Below are 15,679 nucleotides of genomic sequence, written 5' to 3'. Positions count from 1 at the left end.
TTCAAAATATTGCTTTATAATCTGGAAGATAACATAGGCGAACAAAAAGAACAATGTTGATTATTAAAATTGATCGAAGAATTTACCTTTCTCGTATTTCTTGTTTAAACTGCTTATAAAAATCACTTACAGAACAATCATACCGATCACTCAAAATTCAAACGAGTATAAACAATGTGAACAGGCTATTGAAAAAGAATATTACATTTGCACGCAAAATACGCCAAAAAAGATAAAACATATTAACTGCTCACGAGTTCAAGAGTTTTAAAAAGTAATAGAACTTTCGTAAATCGATAGCGTAATACTATTCAGCATCAAGCCTTCAATAATCAATACAAACGGTAATGTTCGATTCGATTGATTTCTCTGCTGAATTCTTCAGTTTCGCCTTCAATAGTCCACCGTTGAAACATACGCTGATATATGGCCCCGTCAAGATAGTTTTCATCCTGAAAGACACCCAATAATAAAATATTTCAAGTCGCATAAATCAGGTTAACGTACCATAAATGAATCGTCCAATCCGGCACAGTAGAAGCTATGTTTAACAAACGTACGCATCTTCACGTAAGTAAAATACAAATGGAACGCCCGAAGATGCAAATTTTCCGGCAGTTCAACATTCTGTACACGTTCTCGGCGACACTTATGAATGACCATCAGCATAATGTCCGCCTCAAAACGATCCATCATGTTTAACTGAAATGATTGCTATATTTTCAGAAAAGTATAAAAATTCGATTATCAATTACCTTCACCATGAAGCATAGAGTTACACTATCCTGCAGATGGGATCGTTGATCAGTTTTGCAGAAGAATTCCAAAGCACACCTATTCAGTGTCATTCCGGTGACAAACTCGAGCACGCGGATGTTAAAATCCGGAATGGCCATCAACGTCAGTCCAGCAAGCGAGAAAATGTAATCCAACGAAGGAATGTGTAAATTCTTCGGATACTGTGGCTTCAACTCTGCCATGGTATATGGTTCTGTGTGACTGCGTTTGATCTTAACGTACCGAACTAGCGACTGATCATTCTTATGCTGAAGAATGACTCCGCTAATACGTTGGTACAAATTGGTAGCAATTTCATAAAAATCTACGCCATGCTGCTGCCAAAAGCGATAGTCAACAAAGGTTATTGAACAAGTGAACAATATACCATGGTAGATATCATAATTGAACGAATCCTGCTTCTTCAGTTGCATGCTGATCGAATCATTGTTCTGATCGACGGACAAGGTTATCTTATTCTGCGAAGTAATTCTGCTTTGAAACGTTCGTCATTGTTAGCAAAGTAACAAAGGATACTTACAATATTATAGCTTTCACACACAGTTTTGAAATCATCAAATTTGTCGAGATACTTCTGTTCGCCGAAAAAATCGCGTGCAATCTTGAGGTAGTCCAGCTCCTGCAAGTTCCCAGCGGTCTTTTTGACGTACGTAGCCAAGTCTCTAAACAATGTACGTCTGTCGTTAGGCACTTTGATACGTTCCAGGAACGTGCAAAACGATGAAGTGTTGAAGTACCAGTCGCAAATCGCCCCCAGAACTCTCAGCTGCTTGGTTGATAATCCAAGTGTTCGACGAATAGCGAGAGGATCAAACTCGACCGTTTCCATTTTATATGAAGCGCAGTCGACCAGCGACCACAGTTTGTACTTCGGAAAAGCCAATCCGCTGTACAGCAACAGGGCGTAATTTTTGGAAATGATAGCCAACGCGTCATGGACGCTAGCATACTTGGCAATCTCCTGATGACGCGTGTTATCCCAAGCTCGCATAATCTTGCCGTACTTGCGGGCAATCTTCTGAACCGATTCCGTCCACACACGCTCAATAGGGATGAAATTAGAATCGGCGGCAACCTGGCTGTAGTGTGCCCTGTCTAGATAATCAATGATGGCGCACTGAAGCTCATAACGCCAATCCTTGCTGCTGACTTTTGCTTCATCCTCGTCCGGCAGGATCTGTCCACTAACGTCCAAATATGGTCCGTTCGTAATGAAAAGGAGCTCCGCTCCCCAGCCCTTTAGCGATGCTACGAAGTTTTCAAGCTGTTGCACCCGTTGCCGAGAGATTCCGCATAGATCGTTCATCTTGGTCTGGTCTCCGCTCCGGTGCAGATAACCACCCAGCTGATCGTAATACATCAGATCGATGATTATCAGTGGCTTGTTGGCGTAGCGGCTGTGGGGATAATATCGGTTATTAGAGTTATATAAGAGTTGTTATTAAAGTTGTACGGTGCAATGCGTTGTGGTTGTAGAAAGCTCTATGAAACAATGCGTTCAATATTTGACTATCATTTATTCAAGGTTTAGTGGGGGTTGGATAAAACATCTTTTTTAAAATAATTGGCATTTGAGTTAACACTAATCAAAAAGGTAGAGACCTCAAGAGATGTAAACCGAATAAGACCTCGTTTTTTAATTCGAAATCCAGAGATGCTGCCGTTTTACGCATAATTATCCTATGTATATAGGGAATCCCATACAATGTGATACGTGCAGGTGGGGCTATGATTGCATTTTGGTATTTGCAGGATGAATCTAATAAGAGTGGTACGAAAAATATCAGCACAAATTAACTTACGTCATACTGATATCGTCCAGTTCTCATTAAGTCGAGTTAACGCTATGACGTCGACCCGTAGTGCTTCGGGATTTTTGGTTACCAACATTAGCAAACCGTGTGTTCTACCATACCTATATATACTACATTGAATCCCACGAGCGGTTCTCAAACTTATTTGCACAGCGGACCCCTTTGAAATCACCCTGGGTGATTGCGGACCCACACAGTTCAACGTCGATTTTGTATGCGGTCAACATTTCTTTTCTAGAGTTGTCCTACTGGAGCTGCAGAGCTAGGTTCTCGGAAGGGCTCCCCGTCAGAATCACTCACTACAACTGCAGACGAGACGGGAAATGTTACCCGCTAAAACACTGGTTAAGACCAATTGCAGCGGGCCGTGATTCTGAATGATATTCATTGTACGGTTCAGATACGTGCGAGCGAAGGGAGTTCACGATCGTATCGCGAAGTATTCGATCGTTTGTACATTAACGTGTTCGATCGCGTGGGCGTTTGTATATCTCGTGTGCTAGCGTGTATGCAACTTCGTGTGTATAAATTCGATTTTATAACCGAGTGTCCATACGCATGTTTGCGTGTGTTATTAGATAATCGCGCGCGGACCGTGAATCTAATACTTAATTTTTGGAGTACGGTTCAGATGCCAGGAGAGTTCTTCTATATCACTAGAATTCCCGGTCGTATCACCATGGAATTGTCTAATGGATATTAGCGTCATTTTTAGTGGTCCAACTGAAGGTTGCCAGGGCAGAATGTAGGGACTTCCAGCCGTAATCGAACCGTGGATGATCGCGAAGGACTAGGGCATTTGTATGTTAACGTGTTTGTCGCGTGTGCTAGCACGTATGGAACTTCGCGTATATAAATTCGATTTTATTTTATACGCATAGTTGCGTGTATTCTTGAATGATCGCGATGCTCAATTTTTAGTGCATGGTTTAGACGCTAGAAGAGAGTAAGTTTCCTCACATCACAAGACTTCCCCGTCATGCCGCCATGGAACATGTAGTCTAGTGATTATGAGCGTCATTTTTTTTGGTCCACCTAAAAGCATGGACCTAGACTGCTAGGACTGATCGTAGAGATTTCCGGACGTAACCGATGCATTATCACGCAAACATGAGCATTTGTAGGTTCCAGTTTGAGACCGCGTTTATAAGTCCATTAGTGCTAAAACATTCACTTAATCATCGGGGTGTACGTATTCATTACATTATGGACCAGGCAAATCCTCATTTTTTTCTATTATCACTACGTTGAGTAGCTAGACGAGTGAAGGTATTTTAGGGTTTCACAAAAAGAATCTCGGCCCATAATGGACATATAAAATATTTAGCCGCTATTCCCCATAAAGTTAGCTCGAACCGAATGTCTGCCTGGTTCGATTCGAACAAACCACACCGAGCCGAAAGGGCTGCCTCTCGTTTCTGAGAGCCGGCGTGCTTGGTCAAGTTAAACAATCATAATAACAAGTTCTGAACACACCCAGGTTTTATTTTTACGCGGGGGATACGTCCTGCTTAAAAAAACCGCGGTAATTGGAGAATCCGCGTAAAAAAACCACGTTAATTGGAAAATCCGCGTAAAAAAAACTCTCAGCAAAAGACTTAGAATATTTTCGCAAGTTTTCTTTTGCACGGATTTTGCAATTAACACGGTTTTTACAGAAAATTTTCTAAGTCTTTTTGAATGCAAAAGACTTAGTAGATTTTCGGAAAGATGGAAGAGACGGGTCTGGACTCCTTATGGTCCGCACCTCAACAATATGGGTATTTTTGGAATGGTCTTGACGAGTAGGTGCCAGAATTTGTTTTTGACGCCATTTTGAAATTCAAGATGGCGACTTCCGGTTTAGCGGAAATTCTCTACAACCTATGCAATATGGGTATTTGCGGGATGGTCTTGACGAGTAGGTGCCAGAAATTTGTTTGATGCCATTTTGAAATTCAAGATAGCGACTTCCGACTTAGCGAAATTCTCTACAACTCAATGAATATGGATATTTTTGGAATGGTCTTGACGAGTAGGTGCCAGAAATTGATGCTTTATGGCATTTTGAAATCCATGATGGCGACTTCCGGATTAGCAAAATTTGCTATAGCCCAATCAATATGGGTATTGTCGGAATGGTATTGACGAGTAAGTTCCAGAAATTGATTTTTGGCGCCATTTTGAAATCCAAGATGGCAACTTCCGGTTTAGCGGAAATTCTAATAACAGTACTGTAACAACATTCTACATACGCTGATTGATTTTTATGAAGATCTGACATACGGTGTGGAAAAAACTGCTTTTTTCGTTTGCGAATTTTGCGCATTCTCTGTGCAACCTTAAACAATATGGGTATTTTCGGAATGGTCTTAACGAGTAGGCCATTCTGAAATCCAAGATAGAGACTTTCGGTTCACCGAAATTCCCGCATGAAAAATCTGGGCAATCATCCAAAACATCCTCGAATATAAGATCTAATCATAAACCAGCGAAATGTAAAATATTTTTATGTCTTCATCCAGAAGAAGGCGGTGAAAATGGAAGTGAGAGAAGAAAGAGACATGTGTGGTGTGAGTTGGGGGTTTGACAAAATCGGGACGCATATTTTTCTTTCTTTTTAAGAAACCGAAGCTCTTGAAATATTATTCTTCAGTCCCTAGATATAGCCTCATAATTTTTCCTGATTATTTAGCTCTAAATTTCCTCCCAGTTCAAAATTCAAAAAAAATTTTTTTGCATATTTCGGGTCTCTAAGATAAGAAAAATATGCTCAAGAAAGGATTAGGAATTTAACTTGGTTCGTCTGCTAGAGCTATGCTACCAACTATTAATTTTTATATGAGGCTGATAAAATCGGGGTGGATAAGATGGGGGACTAATAAAATCGGGTGCTGATAAAATCGAGTCTTCAATTTCGCTTCCGGAAATCGCCATCTTGGATTTCAAAATGACGTTAAAAATCAATTTTTGGAACCAACTCGTTAAGATCATTCCGAAAATACCCATATTGATTGGGTTATAGCGAATGTGGCTAACCCGGAAGTTGCCATCTTAGAATTCAACATGGCGTCAAACATCGACCTTTGTCTTCTACTCGTCAAGACCATTCTGAAAATACCCCATTGGGTTATAGCGAGTTTCACTAAACCGGAAGTTGCCACCTTGGATTCCAAAATGGCGTCAAACAAATTTCTTGCACCTACTCGTCAAGACCATTCCCATATTGCATGGGTTGTAGGGAATTTCCGCTAAACCGGAAGTCGCCATCTTGGACTTTAAAATGGCTTCAAAAATCAAACCAACTCGTCAAGACCATTCCAAAAATACCCATAGGGGCCGTTCATAAACCACGTAGACTCATAGGGGGGACGGGGGGGTCTGGCAAAAGTCTACGTTTGTCTACGAGGGGGAGGGGGGTCTTTGAAAAAGTCTACGTAGACTTTTATTTTTTGTTATTCTCGTATTACTAATAATGAATGGGATTTAAAGAGAGTTGTATTCAAAATATCGGTCTATTCAGTATTTATGCAGAAACTTCAGAGCTAGTACATATTGAGGTAACTACTCGTTAAGCGACCACTCAACCCAGAACCCACGATTTTTTTTTTGGACAACCTCACACGTTTTTGTTTCTTGCGTATATTTTGATATAGTTTTGATCTGGGAATAATACAAAATGACAGTTCCAAAGACGATCACCAAAAATTCCTCTCGTCTCGAAGATTTTGACTGTGAAATCATCTGAAGCACCACTAGTTAGCAGACATGCATGGACCATTAAATGCATGAACCATAAAAAGTTAAAAAATGTTCAAAGTTAAGCATTGTAACAACAAAACACCCGATTTTTAACAATAAGTAGATTAATTTTTTTATTTTTATTTAATAATTTCGGTGGTTAAAGCAGTAGTGTAGTTAAACTTCTACAACAAAGTGTTTACTCGAGTTAATCAGTTTCTCTTGCAATCATTTACACTGATTAAAAAATCTTTAAACACCCGTTAAATTTTACGTCTTGACCCTATGCAACTCCGTGCAAACCGGCTCTACTATATTTATCTTCGAAAATATTCGGAGTTAAACTTTGATACTTTGCGATAATACTCTAAGGTGATACGGCTATTAATTACATAAGAAATATAAATATTTTTGGGAAGATTTAAATAGCTTCGTTCCCTTAATCAAATAAGGCAATTCAGATTATCTTAGAAATATTGGAATTTGTTCACGAAAAGTTAAATTTGTGTGCATGTTTGGTTTATTATTTTAGTCTAGATGATAGTACACATCGACAGTATTAATTTGTAATTGTTTCTTATAATTTAACAATTTTGAATGCACCAGTAAGGCTCAAAAAGTTTTTAGCAATTCTGCATTGTTGGTGTAGGTCGCACTTCGGCCAAAATTTAAGCTAGTTATAGCAATGTATCTTTATACATATATTTGAGTGACTAACCTTGAAAAGAAGTATTCCGCTACACAAACGTTGGAAAGCACCTTGAATCGGTATTAATTGATTTGATCAATCATAGACAAAAAACCAATGTGAAAAATCTTTCTTTAATATTTAAAAAGCTTGAAATAAATCTGAACGCTTATTTTTAATTGAACATTATAATGTGCTTCTTGCTAAATTCACATTTCCTGCGAATAAAAAAAAATTAAGTCTACGTAGACTTTTGGTGGGGGAGGGAGGGGGGTTGGTAAAAGTCTACTAAGGTCTACTAGGGGGGGTTAAAAATTCTCAAATTTCGGTCTACGTGGTTTATGAACGGTCCCTAAGGAGTCCAGACCCGTCTCTTACATATTTCCAAAAATCTTCTAAGTCTTTTGCATTCAAAAGGTCTTAGAATATTTTTTGCGAAAACCGCGTTAATTACGAAATCCGCGCAAAAAAAACTGCTAAAATTCTTCGAAGTTCTTTGCATTTAAAAGGACTTTTTTTCAGAAAAGTCTTGCATTTGCATTCAGAAATTTTTTGCAAAAACCGTATTGATTGAAAAATCCGCGTAAAAACCGCGTTGATTCGAAAATCCGCGTAAAAAACCTCGTAAAAAAACCACGCAAAAAAACCGCGTGAAAAAAACTTGACCTGAACTTAACTCTCTTAGGTGCCAGTCCTGCACTCCTTTTCTGAACTAGCCTCATACCCAAGGTCAAAAGAGTCGACAACTAGCAGGATACACATGTTCCACCCAGGCGAATTGATCTATCAACTTGCAAGTGGGAGCACATAGGGCGATGTGCCTATTATGGCAGTAGAGCCTGTTGTGACCCTATTTCGTACCCCTTGGTTTCGAACCAAGCATATGAGATAATGACACTATCGATTTGGCTAAAACAGGTGAGAAAAAATAAGCTCAAGTTATATTCTTTATTTGTTGTGCACATATGTATTTAGAACTATCCTCTAAATCCAACTTTTATTTAACACTCACGTAGTGAACCGAAACTGGATGCAACGGCGCTTAGCAAAATAAACACTTACGAGCCAGCATTTACCGCCTCATATCTCGTTATTCCGGCACAAATATACTAAACATTGCACTGATACATACCTTTATTTTAGCTGGAGAACCTTTTTACGATAATTTCACTTTAAAATCACTCGTCAAACACTAGAATAGGCCTAGTGTTATAATAGGATGAAACTAAATACGGGGGTTCCTATTATTGGCATGTTTTGCTGATACACTACCACAATCAAAACCGACTTTTTGCATCCATCATACAGAAAAGAATCACCAGTGCGGCCAAACCAAAACATGAAATTGTAAATATAATGTAATGCAATTTCAGGTATAAGTAATCAATTATTTCAAGTTATTCAACTAATTGTTGATTGCAGATATTTTATTTTCATCTGCACATACAATTCGGATCGGAAGAAAGCAATGTGTGATGTGAAACTTGTCATTCCACTTGCTAACCTTCGAATGGTTTTTTTTCTGCATGCGCAATTCTGGGCGCTCTTCTACTAACAGCTGATGAGTTTCATTCATGTGCGTGATGTTTACGTTTGTTTTGATCGGCTGAAAAAAGCAGAATGATTCGTTTTACAAATCACACGTTGGCGTCCATGATCTGGATACCTAGTTAGAATCGACGCAAATGGAATATGAGGCATTGCGTTTCAACTAGATTGTTTTTCGATGAGGTGGAAATTGGCACACCCATGAGGCGATATTTGGATCGTTGGGGTGGGAATAGATTCACAGAATGGAACATTTATTTTTATTTATGCTGAAAATTGAGGCAATTCTGCTAAATAAGAATTATATAGATGTTTAAGAAACAGTACACTGATACTTTATTCTGAGAAAGGTTATAGATAATATGGCTTCTTTTAAAGTTGTTCAAAAATAGTGCGACCCTCTCCCTAATGGTGCCAAAATAGGCTCATCACCCTGGCTGCTAAAAAAATTATCGACTTAGCTGAATGGTGCTTTTGAAAAAGTGGCTGTAGTTTTTTTTTTTCATTACCCAGTTGTGTTGCGTCCCCAGCACGGTGTGGTTGTGTGGCAAAAAATCGTAGCTACTTTTTCAGCTAAGTTGATATTTTTCTAGCAGCTATTTTACATTATTTGAATCAAATAAATCGACTGATTTTCTTCTTCTAGAGTTTTGAAAAGGTTTTATATGGATGAAACAGTGGCAAAGCTTAACACATTTTTTCTAACACATACTATCAAGCGCTCAATTTTTTTTTCTTTGCTGTGTCAATTACTTGACGGCTGAGACCGTACACGGCCCATTTCGGCAGCGTTCAATTCTTATAGACGCTCACCCAAAGTTCATTGAACCTTAAAATAACGACGTTGAATCCCTCTGGATAAAGACTCGCCATCTCTATCGTTTGTTTACCATTTGTCTGTCAGTGTCATTCCAATTCAACACAAGACTTGGCTGGATTTGAAGCGATTTTCTTCGTATTGACAATTTTTCTTTAGAATTGTATTCAAGTGCTAATGCGGATACTCAGTGATTTTAGTTCGGAACACATCTAAGGAAGAATTTTATGCAACTCAAGAAATTGTTTCGAGCCATGAATTGTTAGGTCAACTCAGATTTGTTCACAGTCGCGACCCCATCATCTAAACCAAGAAATCTGGAAAACGCGTTAGGGCCATTCATAAATTACGTAACGCTTTTAGGGGGGGAGGGGGTTCGACAAGTTGTTACATATTGTGACATAGGGGGGAGGGGGAGTAAGCTAGATCGTTACGTAACATGTTTTCACCGAAGAAAAAAAAATTTCAAGGAATTCGTTACGTCATAGGGGAGGGGGAATAAAGAAATTTGTGACAATTTGTTACATGGGGGAGGGGGGAGTCAATTTTGGGCAATTTTTGCGTTACGTAATTTATGAATGGTCCCTTAGAAGTTCTAGTTTCCAAGATAACGAAATATAAAGCGCTATCTCGAACTCTTAACGAGTCTTACTTCTAAACGATACGGAGGATAATGGTAGACAAAGCCGTCTATCGGGACTGCACAGTAAACAAAATAGCATTATGTTCATCGAACCAAAAAGAAGATAAAATACAGGCTTTAAACCTACCTTCTGTAATCCATTATTTTTTGACGAATAGAAACCCTTGTTGAAAGCCCATTTCCACGAAAATAGTTTGACATGAACATTTTCTGCAAAACTACACCGTTTCCCGAAGAACAAAATTACAGATAACAATAAATAATAAAAAAAATTCGATTTTTAAACGGATATATAAATCCAAACAAGTGTTCAGTTGTAACAAATACAAATTTGTATTTGGTTGTAATATATTTTTAACACGCGACTAATTTTTCTTTATAGAAAAACGTGAACGACGAACGGGCAACAGCAGCTATCTTCTAACGTCGATAATGCACGGTTAAACTAAAGTACATATTGAGTATTTAACTACCAGCGTTGCCAGATGATTTCAAATGAGTATATTACACGCAGAATTTTATTTACACACTTAAAATCCATTACCTACCAGTAGGTAATTTTAATTTGCTGTCCTTATTTCACTACCGGAAAACGACGAAGAGGGAATGATTTTTTTACTCAAAATTAATGGGATGAAGTTTAGTCGGCTTTGGCGAATATCTCATTATTTTTGGGTAAATTTGGACTCCCTCTCTTTCGTTTTTCGTTGGAGGAAGTGGGATGCACAGATTTAAAAATACCTACTGCTAGGTAATGCAAGTTTTCTGTGTATGCATCGAGAGCATACTTTTCTATCTGCTCTCGTTTCTTCTGCCACAGAGAACAGACATACATGATCGAACAAAAATATTTAAAAAACGTGTGTAAACATTTGAATTAATATACGAAAAACACTTGCGCCGCCACACCAACCTATCCCAACTATCCGTCAAATCGATTCCGGAACCGGTTCGAAATCCTGGATGGATTCAGCATGGAATCTAGCTCAAAGAAAACAACCGATTCCGACTATCGGTTGACGCATTTGAGCTGGAATTCATGCTGGAAGTCCGAATCGGTTTCGGACTAGTTTGACTGGGTAGAGGAATAACCGCTGTCAATTCAATCGAACTCAGCCACAAAAAAACATGACGACAGTAGCGCACCTGGTTTAGATATCCAAACTACCTTCGAAACCGTTAGAGATTTTACACAAGTTGAATGCTGAAGATGGACGTCTGTTCTCTGTGCTTCTGCTGTGAATTTTATGCATTGGACATATTCGGTCTATCCACCCCGGTCAAACCATTCGGAATTTGATTCGGAATCCTCTATGAAGTCAGTATGGATTCCAAATCAAATGCAACAACCGATTCTGAGTCGGAATCGGTTGTTGCATTTGATTTGGAATCCATAATGACTCCATTCAGAAATCCGAACCGGTTCCGGAATGAGTTTAGCTGGGACTCATTGAATGCTTACTAGAAGTATATGCATGAAAATGCATAAAAATCACAGCAGAAGAAAGAAGACGGGAATATGTCCAATGCATAAAATTTACAGCAGAAGAAACGTGAGGCAGATAGAAAAGTATGCTATCGATGCATAAATATAATTCTGCGTGTATACTATACTACCAATGTTGTATATACAGGTATGGCGAAGAGGGCACTTTGGTATTCGTAAGATGAATCTTACATGATTGGTGTGAGTAATCACAGAATAACACCTCATTGCAATACTACAGTATAGTATACTATATTGGAAGAACCTAGAAAAACTCTAGTAAGAGAACTGCGGAGAGAAAAACAGCATTTTGGCAACGTATACCCCGGAATTGTATGGCAACACGTCCAATGTTATAAGGATAGGCAATGTTCGATTGGATTCGTTTTTTGACAGCTAAACGCGAATCCAATCGATCCAAAATGGAGTCTCCGCAGTTCTCTTTCTAGAGTTTTTCTAGTCCGAACCGGTTACGGAATGGGTGTTTAATTGCCCACTGGGACGTCCAAAAAATTGTTTCAAAAGCGTTCAACACGGGTCCAACGATGGACGTTTGTTGAACGGTTATTTGGACGTTGTCCAAATTGGTCCAATGAACGTCCTTCATTGGACGATTTTGAAACCAACCGTTCTCCAACCAACCGGTTTCAAAATCGTCCAATGAAGGACGTTCGTTGGACCAATTTGGACATCGTCCAAATAACCGTTCAACGAACGTCCATCGTTGGACCCGTGTTGAACGATTTTGAAACAATTTTTTGGACGTCTCAGTGGGTGGGAAGGAGCATCCCAGTAAAATTCAACCGGAAATGAGCTGGAATTCCGGCTGGTTCCAGTTCGTACACCGGCTCCAGTGACACAACCGATTCTAGTTAGAATCGGTTATGTCACTGGAGCCAGTGTCCAGTAAAGTTCAGCCGGAAATGAACTGGAATTCTGGCTGGTTCCAGTTCGTATTCCGGCTCCAGTGCAACAACCGATTCTAACTAGAATCGGTTGTGTCACTGGATCCGGAATACGAACTGGAACCAGCCAGAATTCCGGTTCATTTCCGGCTGAGCTTAACTGGGTGTACGAACTGGAACCAGCCGGAAATCCGGCTCATTTCCGGTTGAACTTTACTGGGGTGTATTTATAACGTCAATTGACAATATCCAACCGCAACCATTATTAGACGAGTTATTATTCGAAGTGCGGGATAACTTTTGCTCTATATAGCTTTTCAAAACAAAAAAATCAACAGCTGACGGAATCACGACGAGTAAACGTCAAACAGACCGATAGGAGTTCGAAGAAAAACAACTTTGTGCATGTGTAAAAAATAGTAATTTGCAAAAAAATTGTTTTAACTTATCCGGATTCACGGTTCAAAAATGTCTTTCGACCTAAAAAATGAGGCTGACGTCAAGGAATATCTAGAAAAGTTGGGTATCGAGTATCGATTCGGGTGCTATTCAGAAAAGAAACCAGAAGGTAAACGACAACTTTTGCATGAATTACACAACACCTCCTTTGAATGTATTGAATTTACAAAAACTCAAGAAAACAGATGTATATTGAAAATTAACAATCATGTATTGTTTGCAGTTTGTCACCTGCTAGGCGATTACTTGGAAGGTATTAAAAAAGATTTTGAAAAAGCCGCCAAAGTTTACCGGTCTAATTGCGACGATTATGGGTATGCCAGAAGTTGTCTAAAATATGGTAATTATAGTTTTCTTGGCAAGGGACGAGCCTCAGAAAAGGGTGATCCTGTTAAAGCCTACAAATACTACGAGAAAGGTTGCGAACTCAACGATCCTGACGCTTGTCTACACTCTGGCCTCCTCCTGGTTTCCAAATCGATTCCTAAGGATTTAAAACGAGATGTCCCGAAGGCGTTTGAATATCTCAAAAAAAGCTGTGAAATGAACAACGGCAATGCTTGCTTTTACCTTTCCGGAATGCACATTTCCGGGATTCTGAAGGACGAGTTCAATACCGCAAAGGTGAAGGAAGAGTTAGATCAAAAGGAAAAGGCTTTTTCGAAAAACCCATCGTCATTACCCCCAGCTGCTTATGTCGTGGAAAGGGACATGCAAAAAGCGTTTGAATTCGCGTACAAAGCCTGCGAACTGAGAAACATGTATGCCTGTGCTAACCTGAGTCAAATGTACGCCAAAGGTGATGGTATTGGTAAGGACGAGAAAAAAGCAGAAAAATATAAACAGTTGGCAATGGAAATGCAGGACGAGATAAAAAAGCAACAACAGTTGAACTTCCAGCAAGGATTGAACCCAACGTAGATACGACATTCCACTGTAGTCGGAACTATTTGTATTTTCCCAACAATGTATGAAGATGAGTAGAACAAACGAAACTGGTCATTGCTTTTTAGGTTCTACAATTCGGTTAGTCTCGTGCAGCGTTTTTATTGTTATATTTTCAATTGTACCTTCCGACTGTCAGTTGATTGCAGTTTGCTTAAATGTGTGATGCAATATCGACTCCGGTTGGGGAATAAAAGCGCATAGGAATGTGAATTTTTTAGCGAGTTGGAAATGTTCATATTTATTCAAAGAGGTAGAAAGAAATTCATGGAGTCCCTTTCCAATAGTCTGTTCCAATTACAACAAAATTTCACGTTTGTCTAGTGTTTGAACGGCTGTGAATCATTTGCTTCAGCAATACAAATTTTTGCTTTAAAAACGTGATTTTGAAACAGTTAAGTCACCACCATCCGTAGTTTATTAGGTTTTGAAGTAAATTGTTAAACATTTTATATGAGATAGATATATGTGTTTACACATCCAACCTGGCTAAATCCGGCCGTGAGACCGCACTTCATCATAGTTGATAAAGTCTGGTAGTTGTTGATGTTTGCTGTATGCCTCCCGTGCGATGGACTTCGATAATACCAGATCTGTTGCCCCGTAGATAGACCCTCCAAGCCAAGCGGTAAAATTCGCCTTGGACGGAGGTTTGTGGAATTTGAACGTTTTGACAAAAAGTTTATCGCTGTATTGTTCAGACTCCAACAAAGCCAGCAGCTCCTGCTTCAGGCGAGCTGCCAATCCCAAAACCATCGTCGATCCGCCTATGAGTACAATATTCTCGGCCAACGCTTTACGCATGTCCTTCGGACATTTCAGTATTGAATTGAGAATTATGTTTGCCAAGTTGAGATGATCGTTATCATCTGGGAAAAGCACTTCAAATGCCGTTTCTCGAATTACGCCAGGAATCTTGATAGTTTCATCTCCTTTAACGGGATAATCAACTTCCGGACAAGCCACCGGTTTTTCGTCACTACGCCATTTGATTGCCCGCTCTCTGGTCGTAACGAAGCAGGTTCGAACCTTAATGTCTTCAATGACGTAGTCTGTCAGCAACTGTTCATCTATTCCATTCAAAATTAATTCACCCTTTATATGTTCATGCACTGCTTCTGCAGCCAAGGGCTGTGCTTCCCAAGCAAACACTGCTTGAACTCCACTGTACACAGGAACAACCACTGCTTCCTTGTACCCAATATCCACAACGAGTGCCGTATCTACTGCCAACGTAGCTAAAACAACCAAATGGATTGGTACGTAGAAAATCGATGACACGTCAAAATGACAAAAAAGTGCCCTGGCCAGATTCTCTCGAATCTGTGTAGGCCAAAGCACAGATTCCACAATCACCACCTTGCGTTCCTTGGGGCTGACCAAAACGTATTTGAAGAAAATGGTTTTCAGAAAATCTACCAACTGATCGTACAGTTCGGACTCATTAGCGTAATCGAGCAGTTTTTTGCTAGCAGCTGTTTGTCCGGAATTTTTTGATTTATGTTCCAACACTTCTGACGGAATGATACTGCGAGGGTGGGATTCACCGGCAAAGCCCAATCTGCGATGAAAACAAAAATTGAAAATGCATACCTCTGAGCTCGAGAATCAACCTTACTTAGTGAATGCATGACCAATTTCCAGCACAATTGCAGGTTTTTCTTGCAACACCGAATCGAAAAGAGGCATAATATTGTGCGAATACTTAAGAAGCAAATCGTGCTATTTAGATGTTCAGAATAGATTTCCTTTGCCTCAAAAAAGAAATTTATCTCTAGAAACTGACGGTCTGATTCCAATAATCAAAATAATTCGTTGACTTCTTTTTGTTCTCGTCTTTGTACACCCACCGTCCA

The 15,679-nt window shown here is 39.4% G+C and overlaps 3 protein-coding genes across 3 annotated transcripts; 1 reads left to right on the top strand and 2 right to left on the bottom strand.

Annotated features, from left to right (window-relative positions):
• LOC131692955 (uncharacterized) lies at positions 1 to 10,463 on the bottom strand. Its single transcript, XM_058980387.1, has 5 exons — positions 10,156 to 10,463; positions 1,319 to 2,195; positions 756 to 1,256; positions 508 to 702; positions 1 to 452 (listed from the first exon to the last, which is right to left on the bottom strand). Exons 1-5 carry the CDS (start codon positions 10,233 to 10,235, stop codon positions 333 to 335), a joined length of 1,773 nt encoding a protein of 590 aa, XP_058836370.1. The 5' UTR covers positions 10,236 to 10,463; the 3' UTR covers positions 1 to 332.
• Positions 10,464 to 12,756: 2,293 nt separating this feature from the next.
• On the top strand, positions 12,757 to 14,041 carry LOC131690687 (cytochrome c oxidase assembly factor 7 homolog). Its single transcript, XM_058976614.1, has 2 exons — positions 12,757 to 12,987; positions 13,102 to 14,041. The coding sequence occupies exons 1-2, from the start codon at positions 12,888 to 12,890 to the stop codon at positions 13,797 to 13,799; spliced, it is 798 nt and encodes a 265-aa protein (XP_058832597.1). The 5' UTR covers positions 12,757 to 12,887; the 3' UTR covers positions 13,800 to 14,041.
• A 182-nt stretch (positions 14,042 to 14,223) lies between these two features.
• LOC131690685 (actin-related protein 10) lies at positions 14,224 to 15,679 on the bottom strand. The gene is made up of 2 exons (XM_058976613.1): positions 15,442 to 15,679; positions 14,224 to 15,384 (listed from the first exon to the last, which is right to left on the bottom strand). Exons 1-2 carry the CDS (start codon positions 15,510 to 15,512, stop codon positions 14,313 to 14,315), a joined length of 1,143 nt encoding a protein of 380 aa, XP_058832596.1. The 5' UTR covers positions 15,513 to 15,679; the 3' UTR covers positions 14,224 to 14,312.

Source organism: Topomyia yanbarensis, chromosome 3 (genome assembly GCF_030247195.1).
Source record: "Topomyia yanbarensis strain Yona2022 chromosome 3, ASM3024719v1, whole genome shotgun sequence".
In the NCBI taxonomy this organism is placed as follows: Eukaryota; Metazoa; Arthropoda; class Insecta; order Diptera; family Culicidae; genus Topomyia; species Topomyia yanbarensis.
This window is presented reverse-complemented; position numbering and strand designations above follow the sequence as displayed.

What these genes read in the sequence shown, in the direction of transcription:
- LOC131692955 (XM_058980387.1), bottom strand. Translation starts at nt 10,235, where the DNA reads ATGTTCATGTCAAACTATTTTCGTGGAAATGGGCTTTCAACAAGGGTT. An exon ending in CTCTATGCTTCATGGTGAAG is followed by an intron (nt 703 to 755) that starts GTAATTGATAAT and finishes CAATCATTTCAG; the next exon opens with TTAAACATGATGGATCGTTT. An exon ending in GATTGGACGATTCATTTATG is followed by an intron (nt 453 to 507) that starts GTACGTTAACCT and finishes GGTGTCTTTCAG; the next exon opens with GATGAAAACTATCTTGACGG.
- LOC131690685 (XM_058976613.1), bottom strand. Translation starts at nt 15,512, where the DNA reads ATGCCTCTTTTCGATTCGGTGTTGCAAGAAAAACCTGCAATTGTGCTG. An exon ending in ATTGGTCATGCATTCACTAA is followed by an intron (nt 15,385 to 15,441) that starts GTAAGGTTGATT and finishes TTTTCATCGCAG; the next exon opens with ATTGGGCTTTGCCGGTGAAT.
- LOC131690687 (XM_058976614.1), top strand. Translation starts at nt 12,888, where the DNA reads ATGTCTTTCGACCTAAAAAATGAGGCTGACGTCAAGGAATATCTAGAA. An exon ending in TTCAGAAAAGAAACCAGAAG is followed by an intron (nt 12,988 to 13,101) that starts GTAAACGACAAC and finishes TATTGTTTGCAG; the next exon opens with TTTGTCACCTGCTAGGCGAT.